This window comes from Hyaena hyaena, unplaced genomic scaffold (assembly GCF_003009895.1).
Source record: "Hyaena hyaena isolate Hyena2069 unplaced genomic scaffold, ASM300989v1 scaffold_1, whole genome shotgun sequence".
Classification (NCBI taxonomy): domain Eukaryota; kingdom Metazoa; phylum Chordata; class Mammalia; order Carnivora; family Hyaenidae; genus Hyaena; species Hyaena hyaena.
In genome coordinates, this window is record NW_024080633.1 from 9,736,189 (window position 1) to 9,751,848 (window position 15,660).

General features: G+C 53.5%; 1 protein-coding gene across 6 annotated transcripts in view; it reads left to right on the forward strand.

Moving 5' to 3' along the window:
* LOC120226268 (BTG3 associated nuclear protein) overlaps window positions 1-15,660 on the forward strand; it is an 87,046-nt gene that overhangs the window by 29,932 nt on the left and 41,454 nt on the right. For all 6 annotated transcript variants that reach the window (XM_039224478.1, XM_039224546.1, XM_039224604.1 and 3 more), the window contains one exon: window positions 7,843-8,082. In XM_039224478.1, coding sequence (XP_039080409.1) covers window positions 7,843-8,082 — 240 coding nt within the window. The remainder of the gene's footprint in view (window positions 1-7,842; window positions 8,083-15,660) is intronic.

A 15,660-nucleotide genomic window follows, 5' to 3' on the forward strand; every position in this document is an offset into this window, starting at 1 on the left:
ACATGGGACTCTCGGCCTCCCCCGCAAGTGAGAGAATTCATTATTTGCGGGTCCAGTCCGTCTGGTCCTGTCTGTGGAAACACTTGAGCCGTGACATCTGTGTGTAGTGGTGCAGCCTAGAAGCTGCCAGGCCCTGGCTGTGACTCCCTGCCCTGTGAGCTCTGTACGCATTTACCTTGGGTGCGTTAGGCCCCGAGGCCTCTGAGTATCTGCCCCAATGCGCTCCTGTTTGGGCCGTGTCTTCCGCAGTATGTTGCTTTTGAAATTTATCAAGTTTGGGCAGGTCTTTACAGAAGCAAGATGAAAGTTAGGTTTTGGTATAGAGGGGAAAAATATAGCCTGACACTAGTTGTGACCAGCAGTCTGTTCCCTGAAGACCTGGCCGGAGATGGTGGAGGCTGACTTGGAGCGAGGTTGATGTGAGGTTTGCTGCGTTGTGGAACTGGCGTTGTGCCCCGTGTCTTTGAGAAACCCCGGAGCCCCTGGTAAGTCTTGGAGTGTTGCCTTCTTTCATTTGTTCACGGTCCTTGGAGTAGCATTAACTTCTCATGACGATGGAGAACTGACCAGTGAGGGTGTGGGGCCTCTGGGAGCATCACCAGGACCCACAAGTGGGCCCGAGCAGCGTGTTCACAGGAGGTGGGCAGCTGCTCCCTTGCCCTTCCCTCCCTCGGTGCTGCAGATACATGAGACACCATGACTGAGCTGTTTTTTGTGGCTGACAGGCAGGACACCATGAACAGAACCACACTGTCTTTAGAAAGAGGTGAGGTGGTGAGTGAGGCTTGGCTGGAGTGAGATGGCATTTGGAGTGGCTGGTAGCCTCCTAGACTGTACCTCTCCCCTGCCACTTTGAGGTCACGTGCAGATATGTGTAGCGACATTCTCAGCAGAGAGCCCCTGAGCTGTAGTTGGGCCAGTGAAGTCCTGGCACGTGGTGGATGCTGGGTCCGTGCCGTCTGGGAAGAGAGATGTATTTAGGCCTGGGCCCTGGGCATGCAGTGAGTTCAGCAAGGCTCACTGCTGTCCCTGGAGGGAGTCATGTCGTGGTCTGGGGCAAGTCTGTACACATGTGTGCCAGTGAGTGTTGAGACGGAGTGTGACACCAGGTGGCCTCATCTCTCTCCGGGTACAAAGTTAACTGTGTCGAATGCCAGAATGGTGGGCGTTCTCAGCCGGCTGAGAACGTGGCAGCCACTTGCAGCTTGGTGCTTGCTTCTGTTCATCTTCCTGAAGCTGAAGGAGAACCACAGAACAAATATTTGTACTTAAGTGTTTTATTTTTTTTTTAATTTTTAATGTTTTATTTATTTCTGAGAGACAAAGAGACAGTGTGAGCAGGGGAGGGTCAGAGAGAGAGGGAGATACAGAATCTGAAACAGGCTCCAGGCTCTGAGCTGTCAGCACAGAGCCCGACGTGGGGCTTGAACCCATGAGCTGCAAGATCATGATCTGAGCCACCCAGGCGCCCCTGTACTTAAGTGTTTTAATGGTAAGAAAATGCAAGTTACTGCTCAAAGTTTTTCATTATGTTAGACTTTGCAGAAGTGCCAGCTAATTTCATTGAGGGTTTAAATCCTAGGAATAGAAGACAAGTTTACTTTGCTCATAATCTGCTAGTTTTTAAATAGAGCCAGTAGAATTTTTTTATCATTTCAGATGCCCAAACTGACCAGGCTGTTTTGGCAAACTAAATCCTTTATGAATTGTTAAAAGGTGAATTTTTCAAATATTTATGTGAAAGGATGTTTCATCTTGTTTTCTATTTGAAGGACCTGATTCATTATCCTGGTGAGAAGCTGGGGCCAGACTGGGTTCTTGCTTCCAAGCTGGAAGTGGGTTAGGGCTGGGTATTTCCAAGGGGAGCGGGACTGAGCCAGCCGGTCAGCTGCTGTGACCCTGTGAAGGCCGGGGCCTGGAGCATCTCTGGCGTCTTCTCTCCTTGCCGGGGGCCACGTAGGTGCTGCTCGTCTGTGTCCGGACGACCACAGATGGTGACGGTGGAGCCTGGGGGTCCTTTCTCCCACCGGGGTGGGTCCCCTGCTTCCGTAGCAGTGATTTGTCATCCTTTGTTGGGCAGCGGGACTTGGGCTGTTTCTTGTCTACTGGGCTTGACTTCTTTCCTCTGGGGCTCCCAGGGTGACTGGTGACGTTAGGGACGGATAGTTTGTAAATAGGTCATAAGATGCCTTCTAAAAATTTTTGAGATGTTTGATTGGAATAAAGTTTCTGGTTAAGTTCCTGTGTTACGTAAGAAATTTAAACTGTTGTTTTCAGGAGTTCTAGGAGGCTGGGGGATAAGGGAAATTCATTTTTTAGAGTAATTTACCTTTGGGGGGAGAAGCATAATTTCTTGAAATAATACTATAGGAATTTTTCAAATGTCCAAGTTTAGTAATATTCTTGGTATTGTGTATCTTTAATTTTTAAATTTTCATACTTTATTAAAAAATTTTTTTATGTTTTTATTTATTTCTGAGAGAGAGCGTGAGCAGGGGAGGGTCAGAGAGAAAGGGAGACAGAATCTGAAACAGGCTCCAGTCTCTGAGCTGGCTGTCAGCACAGAGCCCAACGTGGGGCTTGAACCCATGAACCGTGAGATCATGAGCCGAAGTCAGCGCTTAACCAACTGAGCCACCCAGGCACCCCTATTTTTAAGCTTTAAAATAATTAATTTATTTTTTAATGTATATTCAAGTTTGCATATAGTGCAACAGTGATTGCAAGAGTAGATTCTCTATATATAACATCCGGTGCTCATTCCAACAAGTCCTCCTTGACGCTTCTCACCCATTTAGCCCATCCCCCTCCCACAACCCCTCCAACAGCCCTGTTTGTTCTCCGTATTTAAGAATCTCTTAGGTTTTGTCCCCCTCCCCTAGTTTTTATATTATTTTTGCTTCCCTTTCCTTATGTTCATCTGTTTTATATCTTAAATTCCTCATATGAGTAAAGCCATAGGATATTTACCTTTCCCTGACTAATTTTGCTTAGCATAACATTCTCCAGTTCCATCCGTCTATTTGCAGATGGCAAGATTTCATTCTTTCTGATTGCCGAGTAATACTCCGCTGTATATATACCATATATACCACCTCTTCCTTATCCATTCATCTGCCAGTGGACATTTGGGCTCTTTCCATACTTGGGCTATTGTCGATAGAGCTGCTATAATCATTGGGGTGCCTGTGCCCTTTCGACACAGCACACCTGTATCCCTTGGATAAATACCTAGTAGTGCAATTGCTGGGTTGTAGGGTAGTTCTAGTTTTAATTTTTTTGAGGAGCCTCCATACTGCTTTCCAGAGGAATTTAAACTGACATCTTTCATTCTCTGTAATATTCTGGTAACACTTCCAGAAGCCCATGTGCTTGCCACAGAGGACAGGCATTTTTGGCGGTAGACCGGCATCAGCAGGGAGCCCTGGCTGGACACGGAAGCCAGCTTCCTGTGAGGGCGTGGTGAGGACACTGTCCCCTGTGTCGCGATTCACCCGCTGGCGCTGGCGTCCTCGGTGAGCTCATGCCCTTCAATGTTCTCTTCTGCGGCACTCTTAGCAGAGACCAGTCGCTGAGGACAGACTTAACTGCTGATGAATCAGTCTTACCGATGATTAATCACGTTTGACATGAAAAAAATGAGGTGGCTTAACTTTCAAGTGTAAATTTGTTTGCTCATTTAGCATCGTATTTTGTTTTCGGATAATGGAATCTCTTTGAAAATACTTGGATTTACACATCTGTCACAGAGTCAGTTTGCTGGTGTTTGTCTCTGTTGTTCTGGAACCATGAGGCTGTCCATTTGTTGCCGTTTGGAAGAATGGCCTTTTCTCTTGGTGTCAGGGCCAGAGTACAGGTTTTGGACAAGGTGAGGTGCTCCTGGCACAGGCAGGCGGGTGCAGAGGCCCCCATGCTAACGGGCTTCTGATTCATGGGGCTGTGGTGCCAGTGGGAGGCCTCACAGCGTAGACGTCATGGCTTTGGTGGAAGAAGACACTTCCCTGGGATGGGGGCAGAGAGGCGGGTAGGGTGTGCAGGGCAGCCTGGAAGGAAGCTGGTTCTCAGGGCTCGAGTAGGCGCTGCGCTCCAGGGGGTGTTTGCAGAGACCTAAGCTGCTTGTCCCTGACCAAGTCGTGTCCTGTGCATTCCAGGCACATGGTCTCAGTATCAGCTTGACAAGGTGTTGGTCGCTGTTTGGAAGACAACACTGAGCTCTTATCCAGCGATTACATTGCTTTAGTGACATTACGTAAACACGGGGTGTTAGCTCAGCACAGTTACGTTACTTCCGAGAGAGGCTGCAGTGATCTTGGGCAGTGTTGGCAGTTAGGGCCTTGTGCCAGCCCACCTGCAGTGCCCATGGTGGTCTGGGAGGCAGGTGCAGCGTGACTCTGTAACCCTCATGGCTCAGGATGCCGCCACCCTTTCCCGTGGGCTCACGGGGTTTCTGTTCAAATTCGTAGGTTACTAGACACTACTTTGGGTTTGACGGTATCACAGTTAAGTCAGCAGCAAGGGCTTGCAACGTGGAAGGATTCTTTTTTTAAAGTTTATTTAGAGAGAGAGAGAGAGAGACTGCGCACAAGCTGGGGAAGAACAGAGAGAGGGAGAGAGAGAATCCCAAGCAGGCTCTGCACTGTCAGTGCACAGCCAGATTTCAGGCTTGAACTCACAAGAGATCACGATGTGAGCCGACATCAAGTTGGACGCTTAGCTGACTGAGCCACCCGGGTGCCGCAGAAGGTTTCAACACCATAGGTCCTATACTGAGACATGTTCTTAGACTGCTGAGTAGCCCCATCAGTGGCCAGATGGGTCCTTCTGTCATCCTTTCCACCCCCAACATCTCCTGTCTGTCAGTTCTCAGCAACACTGGGTCACCCCACACCTCTGTCCTCCCTCCCTCCTTCCCCTCTTCACTTTGTATCTTGCCTGCTGCGGGTGGGGGAAGTCCTTCCACTCTGTGGTGTAATCACGACAGGATTCGCTGAGGGTTTCAGTCTTGACCGTTAGACTCCATGCCAGGCGTGGAGTTGCCCAGTAAGGATTTGTAGATAGTAAATATTCTAGAAGTTGGAGCCTTTATGGCATTTCAGATGTGACCTCAAGACAGCCCCCAAGTCCCATCCCATCTGCACACAGATCACGTGCCCAGCCTCTTTTTCTGTACGTAGGCCAAATGTAATAATAGCTGAGTGATGTTCAGAAGTGTGTATCTACGGAGCACGTGCTCTCAGGCATCACTTCTTCACCTGTAAACCATAGATGTTTCTGAGAAATGACAGTGCTTACTCATTTCTTAGTCTCATTTCCAGAAAGAAAATTTGTGATTTGTCTTCTGCTCTCAGCTAAAGCCAGGAGCCTCGCCTCAGCCACCCTCAGCGATGCTCCCAGCCGCCAGTTGGCCCCTGGTGGTGACGCGGGCATCTTTATAGGACTGCTGAGCCTCGCCGGGTGCCGGTGCACACCTGGTTCAGGAGCTCAGCTGGGAGACACTCCCCATGAAGGGGCCGGGTGGATGCATGAGTCACAGACCGACTCTCCATTTGCTCTGCTCCAGGCCTTTGGCAAAGCAAGGCGGGGCTGGCTGCCCTTCGTGGGGACGTCTTCTGTTCCGGGAGGTCGGAATGTAAACACATTTCAAAATAAAGCTCATGAGAAATCTTAAAGCAGTGATAACCGTGGCTGTGACATGGCTTACGGCCCACTTGACAGAGAGCTGGTGTCCCTCTTCTATCCCAGGCCCCCAGAGAGAGGTTTCGGTCTCCCTGTTAAGGTCCCTGCCATCCCATGGTGGCCAGTTTATGCAGGGGCTCTCTCATACCTTTGCTAGCTTCTATGTCAGTGTTAGAAGAGCTGGTCTGGAAAGCTGTCAGGTTTCCAAGCAGTTTGGCTCATAACTGGAGATTTCTTCTGCCAAAAGTGGAGGCTCCTTTGAGCTGACGTTTCTTTGACAGTCACGGTGCCCTTTCACCTGCAGACGAGGTCACTCTGACGTCGACCAGAAGGGATCTGCGGTTGAGCAAAGCCATCCCTTCTTGCTAAGGTTCTAGCTCAGAAGCCAGGCTGGCTGAGAGGCTGCTCGCTACCCCATGGAATCTTCCCCTTATCCCAGACGGAGCTGGATCGGCCTCTGGTGCGTGGCGGTAGCGAGGTTTTTCCCAGATGAGAGGGGGAGCTAGCCACCCTGTGGCCCACCCCTTCTCTCTCTGTGAGCTGTGTGCCTGTCTCACCGTCATCGTGGTGGCCGGTCCTCCTCCACCCCCGTGAACACTGAGCTCTGGGTGTTTGCATTTCCCGCTACCCTTGAGAAAGCCCAAGTCTGGCGCGCGTACTGGTTTTCAGTTCGCAGAGGCAAAGACGAATCACTTGCACAGGAGCCCAGGGGCTCTGCCGTCTGCTGCTCCTGGAACCCTTCTTCCCAGAGCTCTGTCCCATGGGGAACGGGCGGAGGGAAGACTAGGCAGCTAGACCGGGTAGCTGGCCTGGGTGTGAGCATCTGAGTCCAGAGGTAGCCAGAGCATCTGACACCGTGTAGAGCAGTGCCTGTTTCCACATGTGTTCAAGGTGTCAGGTCTGCTGGGGCCAGAGGTCAAGTGTCAGCAGAGCAGGCAGCCCCTTGGGTACCCAGGTCCCAGAGACCTGTAGCTCGCCAGGCACCAGGCCCTGCTCCTCCCGTGTACCCTGCTCCTGAAGTCAAGGGAGACTTGGGGCTTTTCTTTGTGTCTTGGAGATTTTAAGATCACAAATGGTGCATTTTTCAGTGTTAAGGAAAACGTGTGACAGGGAAGAAGTTTCCCCAAGGAAAGGAAAAAGGTCACAGTGCTCTGAATAGGAGGTCAGAAGAAGGTGCTTTCCATTTGCAGACTTCCAGGTTCACTGCTAGGAGGTCAGAGGTGGGAAGGGAGTGGGGTGGGGGTCGGGGAGGTCACAGAGCAGGACAGGGGAGCCCTGAGTCCTCAGGGAAGGGCTCTGCGGTGAGGAGGAGAGTACAGGCCGGTTGCACAGCCCTGGAGCCCTTCGTCCAGCCGAGCTGGCCAGGCAAGTCCTTTGTCTCACATGGGATGTGCCTGGCTTCCACGTGGCTTCTCAGAGCACTTGCAGGGCGGTGTGTGGATTCTCAGCGCCCCAGAGGCAGATGCGCCCTGGGTGGCTGTCCTACTGCTGGAAGCCGAGGGAGCCCCCCTCACGATCCCCGACGTTCACCCTCTTGAGACCACTCTTGTTTGCTGCCCTTCCTAATGCCAACAGACTGAAAACACAGTGTTTAGAAGTTGTTGGTGAAGTTCTCCCTTGTGGCAGTTGTGGAGAGAATCAGTTTGAAGCTGGAGCTTGCTTGATGTCCCCTCTTCCAGACACTGAGGCCCCGGTGTGGGGTCTGGGCGGCACCCTCGGCCGACACTGCGGGGCCTTCTGTCACCAGATTCGCAAGGGCTGTGGGCAGCCCTGTCTCCCTGGCTGCAGACTGGCTGACGGTGCCTGGCGCTCTGCATTCTGTGTGCTTTTAACTGAGCTCACGAGGCAAGTATAGCCCCCTGGAAGCCCGTCTGGAAAGCAGCGGGGTATTAACAGGTGGCAGTGTGATGACGTCTGTCTCTCTGAGATGGATCCCTGGAAACCAAGGCAGCTCTTTTGGGAATGATACACTGGTTTCTGTTTGTCAGAGTAGGTGTCCACACCACTGTCCTTGGTGACCGGGGGTCGCCCAGCGCTCTCGGCCATGCCTCAGAATTAGGAGAGCGGTTTGCCAGCAGCCCCCACGAAGGATCTTGAGTGTTTTTGGGTTGAGCGCAGGGTACTTTGGGTTCGTGACCTTATGTGAGACTCTTGTGCCTCTCGCAGAGGACTACCCCAATGGCACCTGGCTGGGCGACGAGAACAACCCTGAAATGCGGGTGCGCTGCGCCATCATACCGTCCGACATGCTGCACATCAGCACCAACTGCCGCACTGCCGAGAAGATGGCACTGACACTGCTAGACTACCTCTTCCATCGGGAGGTGCAGGCCGTGTCCAACCTCTCGGGCCAGGGCAAGCACGGCAAGAAGCAGCTCGACCCCCTCACCATCTACGGGATCCGGTGTAAGTGTGGCCTCTCTCTTCTGCTCACTTCCGCTGTTGCCTGGTCGTGGGAAGGGTCTGGCTGAGGGTGGGTCCTACAAGGTAGTATTTCGGGACCGAGTCTGGACCCACACTGTTGGGTTGGAGAGGATGCTGGCCTTGGCACTAGTCATAGAGCCGGGAGAGGAACTTCCGGATGGAGCATCTCCTTGAGTAAATATTGTGGTGCCTGCCCATGGGAAGGACATGGCGGACATGGGCCTCTCAGACCCTGACCTCACTGGTCCTCAGGCCATTCCTGAGGCCTGGAGAGGAGCAGAGCTAGAGCCTTCCCCATCCTCTGCTGACTGCGGCCTTTCCCTGGCTTCCCAGTGGCATGAGCAGGGTGCTGTCTGCTTCCTCTCTTTCCAAGAGGGCTGTTTATGGGCTGACCTCCCGACTGTAGCTAGCAGGTCTCATAATACTGGTCCCGATAACCTCACAGCCTGTGTGATTCTCCTTCTCCTTGAAGAGTGCCCCATGCTCAAATCAGTGACCCCTGTATACTGTTGGTGACATTTAAGGGGTGCAGGTGGCCCATATCCTTCTCGGCAACTCTCGCTTGCCTCTCACCCTTGGGCTTGTCCACTCCACAGAGTCTGCCCGACTCCGGGTGGCACTGGCGTGGCTTATGATACAGATGCGAAATGAAGCAGAAAGACACGAGACTTCGAACAGAAGGGCTGGGTATCCACATGTGAGACCTAGGTTCTGGAGGGTCACTGTGCTTGAATGTCAAATTTAAGTCTCCTCCAACAAAGGGGAGAGTGAGTGAGTTACCCGGAGCTCACTCTCTCAGACCAAGGAAGGGTACTGTTCCACTCTGATGGGACATCTTCCTGTTGGGACAGGAAGCCTTTTTTGTCACAGGAAACTCTGACATTGATCCACGAACCTTCTGTTGGGGACAGAGAGAAATAGACTTTTTCCGTAGTCGTAAAAATAGCAGGTACGGTTTTACATGTTCTCTTGTACTTTAGATTTAAATTGAACATTTTCTCCTGACTGTAGATCTTCCTGGAAGACACTAGGAAACAGAACCCAGGTCCCTCTTACACTACAGTGGCTCATCATCGTGGTGTCCCCATTTCTTGGCCCCCTGCTTTTTGCCTCTCCTGTCTGACCCGCTAGTGGTGTCCATAACAGATCCCGAGAATCCCCCTGGATGCTCTTCTGAGAGACTGTACGTGTAACCAGCTGACATCAGCCCCCAAGGTGGGGACAGGCCAGTTCATGGATGATGGCGGACTTTTCCTGAGGGCCAGGCTCTGTGGGCCCCAGGGTCTCTTGGAGCTGCTCAGCCCTGCAAGTGGCCGTAGACAGAATGTGAACAGATAGGCCTGGCTGTGTTCCAACAAGACACTATTTTTCAACAGCAGGGGCTGGGCTGCTGCCGTCTGCCAGTCTCTGCTCTGGAGCGTGATGCCGACCGAGACCCTCCAGTGTGCCTGCACCATCCGGTCTCTGGGCACATGCTGTGTGTGCAGCCTGAGAACTCGCACTGGCGCATTGACAGGATGCTGTGGGGTGCTGTGTGACCCCATGACCCATAGTGCCCAGAGTGGTAGGTTTGGGAAGAAGAGGGAGAAGTCGTCCCTGATTCCCTATGGCTCTACGTGCGGTCAGGTGTTTGTAAATGGCCACGGCCCTGACAGTGTTATGGAGTTGGAAGGGGAGGCCCTGATGAAGAGGCTCCGTGCATGGTCTGGACCAGGCCCAGGGCTGCACGGGCACAGTGGCCTCTGGGTGGCAGGCTGCTCTTCCCATGGGGAGCTGACAGTGCTCCCAGGACCTGAGGCTGGAAGGTGGTTGCCTCTCATTTGGAGATGCTCCTCGGAGCATCAGTCCAGGGAGTGTGGGCGCCCTGTGCACAGACCCCTCTAGGGACAGGAGGGGGAGGGTCTAGGCATGGTGACCTTCCGGGAGACTGCAGAAGGACGGTGTCCTGACAGGGCTGTGTTGGGAGATTGGCGTGGGGGTTCGGCCCGAGTCTGCGGCAGGGAGAGCAGATCGACTCCAGGGTCTCTGGAGACATGAGCAGGGTTTGGCTCAGTGAGGCCCAGAGGTCCCCGATGTCACCGCCTGCGTGGAAGATCGCCCAGTTTCTGTGCAGCACGTGACTGGTTTACCATCAGAAACTTCTGAGTTGCCAGCACAAGGGTTGTGTTTGCTTTGAAGCCAAGTGTTGGGGGCCCTGAGTGTTTGGGCAGGAGACTGGGCCTCCAGTGTCTCCTGTGTGTTCCTGTGAGGCCCGGGGAAGAGTTCTGGGGTGCTGGGCTGTCGGGGGGCTGGCAGAGAGCTGCTGCAGACAGCAGCTTCGTGTAAGCGGCCACGCTTGCTCTGTTTCTTTCCCGGGCCTGGGGGTAGGGGGTGGGGGGTGGCTCTGGGTGTCCTTAGAGTGGAGGAATTCCAAGTACGTGTGTTTGCTGTTTTCCCCATGTGACTTGCAAAGAAGGAAGGAGTATCTTTTCAGAAAGAAATTGCTAGAGTTGCGGTGGACTGTCCACAGCTGTCCCGGAACAGCTGGCCTGCGCTCGCCGACTCCTTCCCTCCCTCTGATAAGGCCCCTGTTGAGAGAGCTGGCTAGGAGTCCTGTGGAACTAAGCTGGGACCTGCTGTCTAACCACAGCTCTGAGCTCGGGGCCGCCATCCGCCACGTGCACCCCATGTTCCCAGCTTCCCACCCAGAGGAGCAGGAAGGGCGCAGGGTCGAGGCCTGGAGCCCTGCAGACCCTGGAGCGGCCGCGCCTTCGCTGTGGGCGGGCTGCAGCGTCCTCGCCAGGCAGAGGCGGTCAGGTGGGACGCGGCACTTGGGAGAACCCGGCTCCATCACGCGTGTCTCTAGCAGGTGAGGTCGGCATCCGCATTTGGAAGCAGGGTGTCGGGGGCCTGGGTGGAGGTCAAGGAGCGGATGGGTGGGGGAGCAGGGCGCCTAGTCTCGTCGCCCACGCCCTCCCACTCATCCGTCACGTCTGTGGCTGCTCGAAGCCTGGGCTTCCCCTCCGCTTAGCCAGGCCACAGCCAGGCTGGGTTTGAGTCAGGATTCCAGAGTGTTGACTGCATAGCTCTGGGCCAGTCCTGCGTGCTCCCTCACACACTCCTCGCAGCCCCATCCTGGACTCACTGCCAGAAGCTGTTTGCAGGATGAGGGGCCCTCTCAGTGTGAACTTCTAGATGTGATTTTGAGGTGTTAAAAATAGTTGTTGGCCTTTTCTTCCTTGGGGACAGTTTTAATTGTTGCACCATAACCAAAACACAACAGGTGACCAAGCAGATGGGACTGCTGAGCGCAGAGTGGCCAGAGCAGCGTGGTGGCTTTGTCATGTCAGCCTCTGTCTCCAGGTTCCTGTAGAGCCCAGGGAGCCTCGCTCGCAGCTTCCAGAATGGGAAACCTGCTGCCACCCAGTGTAGTCATCACGGGGAGGATTCTCATTTAAATTTCTCCTTTTTGTTTGTCAACAGAAATGTTTTCCTCCCTTTCTTTCTCTGGGGAAAAGGAATTCTGAAACGTACAGAGGCCGTGTTTCTGAGAACTGCCTTTCTAATGAGGGAATGCGGGTTTTTGAGAGAGAGAAGTAGTGCATAAAAGAGAGAGAAGTAGTTTTTCCATGAGAAACACATGCTTTTCGGGGTGCGGCTTCTTTAGGGCTCCCAAGGATTGGTGGGCTCCCCCAGACTCGGGTAACCTCTCCATAATGCTCGTGTGTTCTGTGCACAAATAGCATGTTACCCTAACTGTGGACGTTCAGAACGTTTTCATGAGGGATTCTCAGCTAAGAACGCTAGCAGTTGCTTTTTTCCCCTCGAATTGTGAATATGGCTTTCGTTCGTACAGTTCATCGTTGCGGCTCGCTAAGCCTCTACCTGGGCTGTGTGGTAGAGCAAGTGGCTCCTCCCTGTGAGTTGCTAGAAATGCAGTGAAAGCACATGTTGGAAGGACAGTCGCAGACCTCTGAAGGTGTCAGTGAAGCCTGCTGGCGTGGAGGCGAGGTCCCCGTGGGCCCCCGGGCACTTAGGGAAGTGGTCTGACCCCCGCTTGGCACACAGTAGAGTCCTGTGTCACAGATGGTGACATCCCCCTGTTCTGTCCCAGCAGCCGCGCCGAGGGAAGGCAGTGTTTTGTGACAGCACAGCCGTGACGCAGAGGCTGGTGGGCGCTTGCCTCCGTGAGCTCAGCTGTGCTTCCCTGGTCCTTCCCTGATGCCGCTCTGGGGCATCCTGGGGCGGCCGTCTCGGCGCACCACGCACTGGGGGCTCAGAGCAGCAGGGGCTCACTCTCTGTCCGCCTCGGAGGCTGGAAGCCGGGGCCTCTGGTGGCGGCTCCTGTCACTTCCCGTGTCCTCTCTGTGGATGTGCTCGTCTCCTCTCTTTGTCAGGATGCCGGTCCTGTGGGACTAGAGCACACTGTACCTCGTGATCCCATCCGCGACGACCGCGTTTCCAGGGGAGGTCACATTCCGAGGTTCTGGGAAGGACATGGATTTTGGGGGACACTTCACAGTGCATAGGGCTTGGGTTCCTTGGAACTTGGTAATCGAATGTGGTGTCTTACACAGCTTCTTGGGGGGGTCCCTGGCACGTGTGTTTGGTAACACTGAGGCACCAGAGTGCGTGCAGAGCTGGGAGGCAGCTTTGGTGAGCAGGTGAGCAGTCGGGGCCCTTGCTCACGGGTCTCCCGCACATAGGGCCTTGGGGATGCCCTCAGGCTCTCTTCCCTGCATCTCTTTAGTCGGAGCCATCGCTGTGTGGGGAGCGGGGCCCACCTGGCTCTGGGACCTGGACACTAGACACACAGTGTGTGGAGAGGCATGGTGGCCAGTCTTCCTCACTCAGAGGCTGAAGATTTCTGTGGTTTTTCTAGGTCAGTCACTATCAAGTCAAGACTAATTTTAAGAAATAAATTTTTGGCACTCAGTCTTCTGTTCTTTCCCTTGAACTTGAGGTTACATTAGCAGCGATGGTGGTTTTCATTCCTCTGGCTGATAAGCCCCACGCCACCCACCAAGGACGTGAGATCACCAGCTCTGTTTCCTTTTCCCACAGTGCCTCTCTGCCCCTCTGCGGGGCTCCTTGTTGGGAGAGCTGGAGTATGGTTTTATGATTTGAATCACCAGTGTCAGGATGGGCGTTCCGGGACGTGGGAAGGCACATAATGGTGATGGAGCTTCAGATCATTGTTTGAGGGAGGGGTGGTGGCAGCCAGACAGCTGGCCAGGGAAACACCGGAAGCAGGCTCAGAGGGACTATCTTTTTGGGGGTGGCTGAGAGGGTTTGCCTGCTGAGCACTGTCCCCCAGCACCCCAACATGGTGAGAGGACAGGTGGGTTGCCTTCCTTCCAGAGGAGATGAGCACCACAGCTGCCTGGGGACCCAGCGTGCTGGGGCAGGCACTGGAGGCTGCCTGGAGGCTCACCTTCACCCAAGGTCTCCTACGCATTCCTGGGTAGGGCCTCAGGTGCTGTGCAGGGCAGGGGACATGCTCCTGGGGGGTATGTGGCCATCTGTCCTCCACCCGGGTAGGTGCAGGGAGGCCTGGATGTTAACTGCTCTTCTTCTTGACACTTCTCCAAGCACCAAAGCTAGTGTGTTGACATTATAATTTTGTGCGGTTTTCTTGTGACCATCACATGTGAAAGATATTTATTTATGGGGGCAGAAGGGGAGAGAGTGAGGGGCAGGGGGAGAGAGAGAGCACGCCCCCACCAGGGAGGGTCAGAGAGAGGGAGAGGGAGAATCCCAAGCAGGCTCCAAACTGTCAGCACAGAGTGCTACGCGGGGCTCTGTCTCATGATAGATAGATCATGACCTGACGCTTGACCACCTAGACCCCCCTCAGGCGTCTCGCAAAGTAACCTCTTTATCAGTCATTATGTGCTGTCTTTTCTACCATTCATTACGCTAAGGTTGCTCCTCGGTGCTCCCAGAAAAGACAGGCGCGCTTCCGGGAAAGTCAGAGAAAGCAGCATTTTCAGGCAGCAGCCGCTCCCAGCACCTCTGAGAGCCCCCTGAGGGCAGAGCTAAAGCCTGAATCGCGCTCACCTCGGGGCGCACCTTCCTCTCCATGCCCAGCTCTCTCCGCAGGGGGACGGCTGCGACGCTCACCCAGCTGCGTCCCTGGTGGCAGGCAGGGTGGGTGCTGTGAGGGCTTGCTGTTGGAAGGAATATGTAGTATGAGGTCCCCAGAGAATTTAAAAACAGGTGCTGTGTAACTGTGTGAGTGTGTGTTTTTTTCCAAAGGGTGTAAGCCAGGTTTTGAACTGGAAAATTGGTTTTTACAAAGTGGAATTTAAATGTTAATGTTATACACCACTATGTGTTGTATACATTCATTTCCATTACCAAGTTTTTAAAATTTCATACAATGTCATTAATCCCTAGCAGCATTCAGGAGATTTCTCCCTGAGTGTGACAGTGTGGGGACAGGAGGGTGGGCTTTATTTAGGGTGTTCCTCTTCACTGAAGCGCGTCCCTGGAAGGGCCTCCCGGCGGCACATGGTTGCAGTCTCTCCCCTCTGAGCACTGCTGTTCTCGGCTCCTCTGTGACTGTGGTCGGTAGTGGGGCTCTCAGCTGTCACCAAAGTTGGTAAGCAGCCCAGAACCTTCCAAGTCAGCCCCTCAAACTTAAAGCCATTTGCATGGCACATGGCACCCACTCATTTACCATTGATTAATGGTTTGTGGTTATTTTAGACGTGGCCTGAAAATGAGAAAGCAAGGAGTTACCACCTCATTTGTGTATTTCCTTTTGTGCACGAGGCTACAACATGCAGCTGGAACAACCTTGGATTATTTTTCTTTCTGATCCCGTAAATCATCTCTCTCTTGTGCCTGTTGCCATTTTACCTAGATAACAGACATTTTGGTTGTCATTTCACAGAAGTCTTAGAAAAGAAACTTTTGGTACTTCTGTGAATTTAGGAAAACAAGTGCTCCCTTTGTTGTGATGGTCTCTGCCTGGTGGGCTTGATGGGAGGAAGTTTTAGGGATCAGGTGCCAGTTAAGCTCTCAGCAGGCAGTTTAAATGCAGCCCTGCTAGCAGTCAAAACAGGAAGTTGTTCAGCTTCATCTTCTTATTATGAAAGTTTTGAATTTCATCCATTTATCTTCCTGTGGACCAGGGAAGTTCCACGAGCCGCTCGAGAAGAGGTCATCCAGGTGAAGAGCGTTCTTGTGGCTCCCCCAGTGGTGACTGTTGTCCCGGCAGAGAAGAGGTCAAATGTCTAGTGAGGGTGTCTGTCTGCCACCTGCTCCTCAGTGGCCTGCCTGATCCCCAGGTTCCTGGAGGCGGGGAGGACTCTGGTGCCGGCCAGTCACATTCTGACAGTGCCCTTTCATGCGTGTGGTTGACAAGCATGGACGTCAGTAAGATGCTCTGCTGGGTCCCAGACGAACCATGGCAAGGCTGCGTGTACCTCTGGCCAGCAGAGGAGCGGGGGAGGGGATGCCACTCCCCGCGGTGTGCAGGGCTCTCAGGAACAAGGAATCATGTGGCCATAGGGACTTTTCATCGTGACCGAGGAGCAGAGAGGGGCACAGCGAGTCACAGAAGCCAGCCTCAGA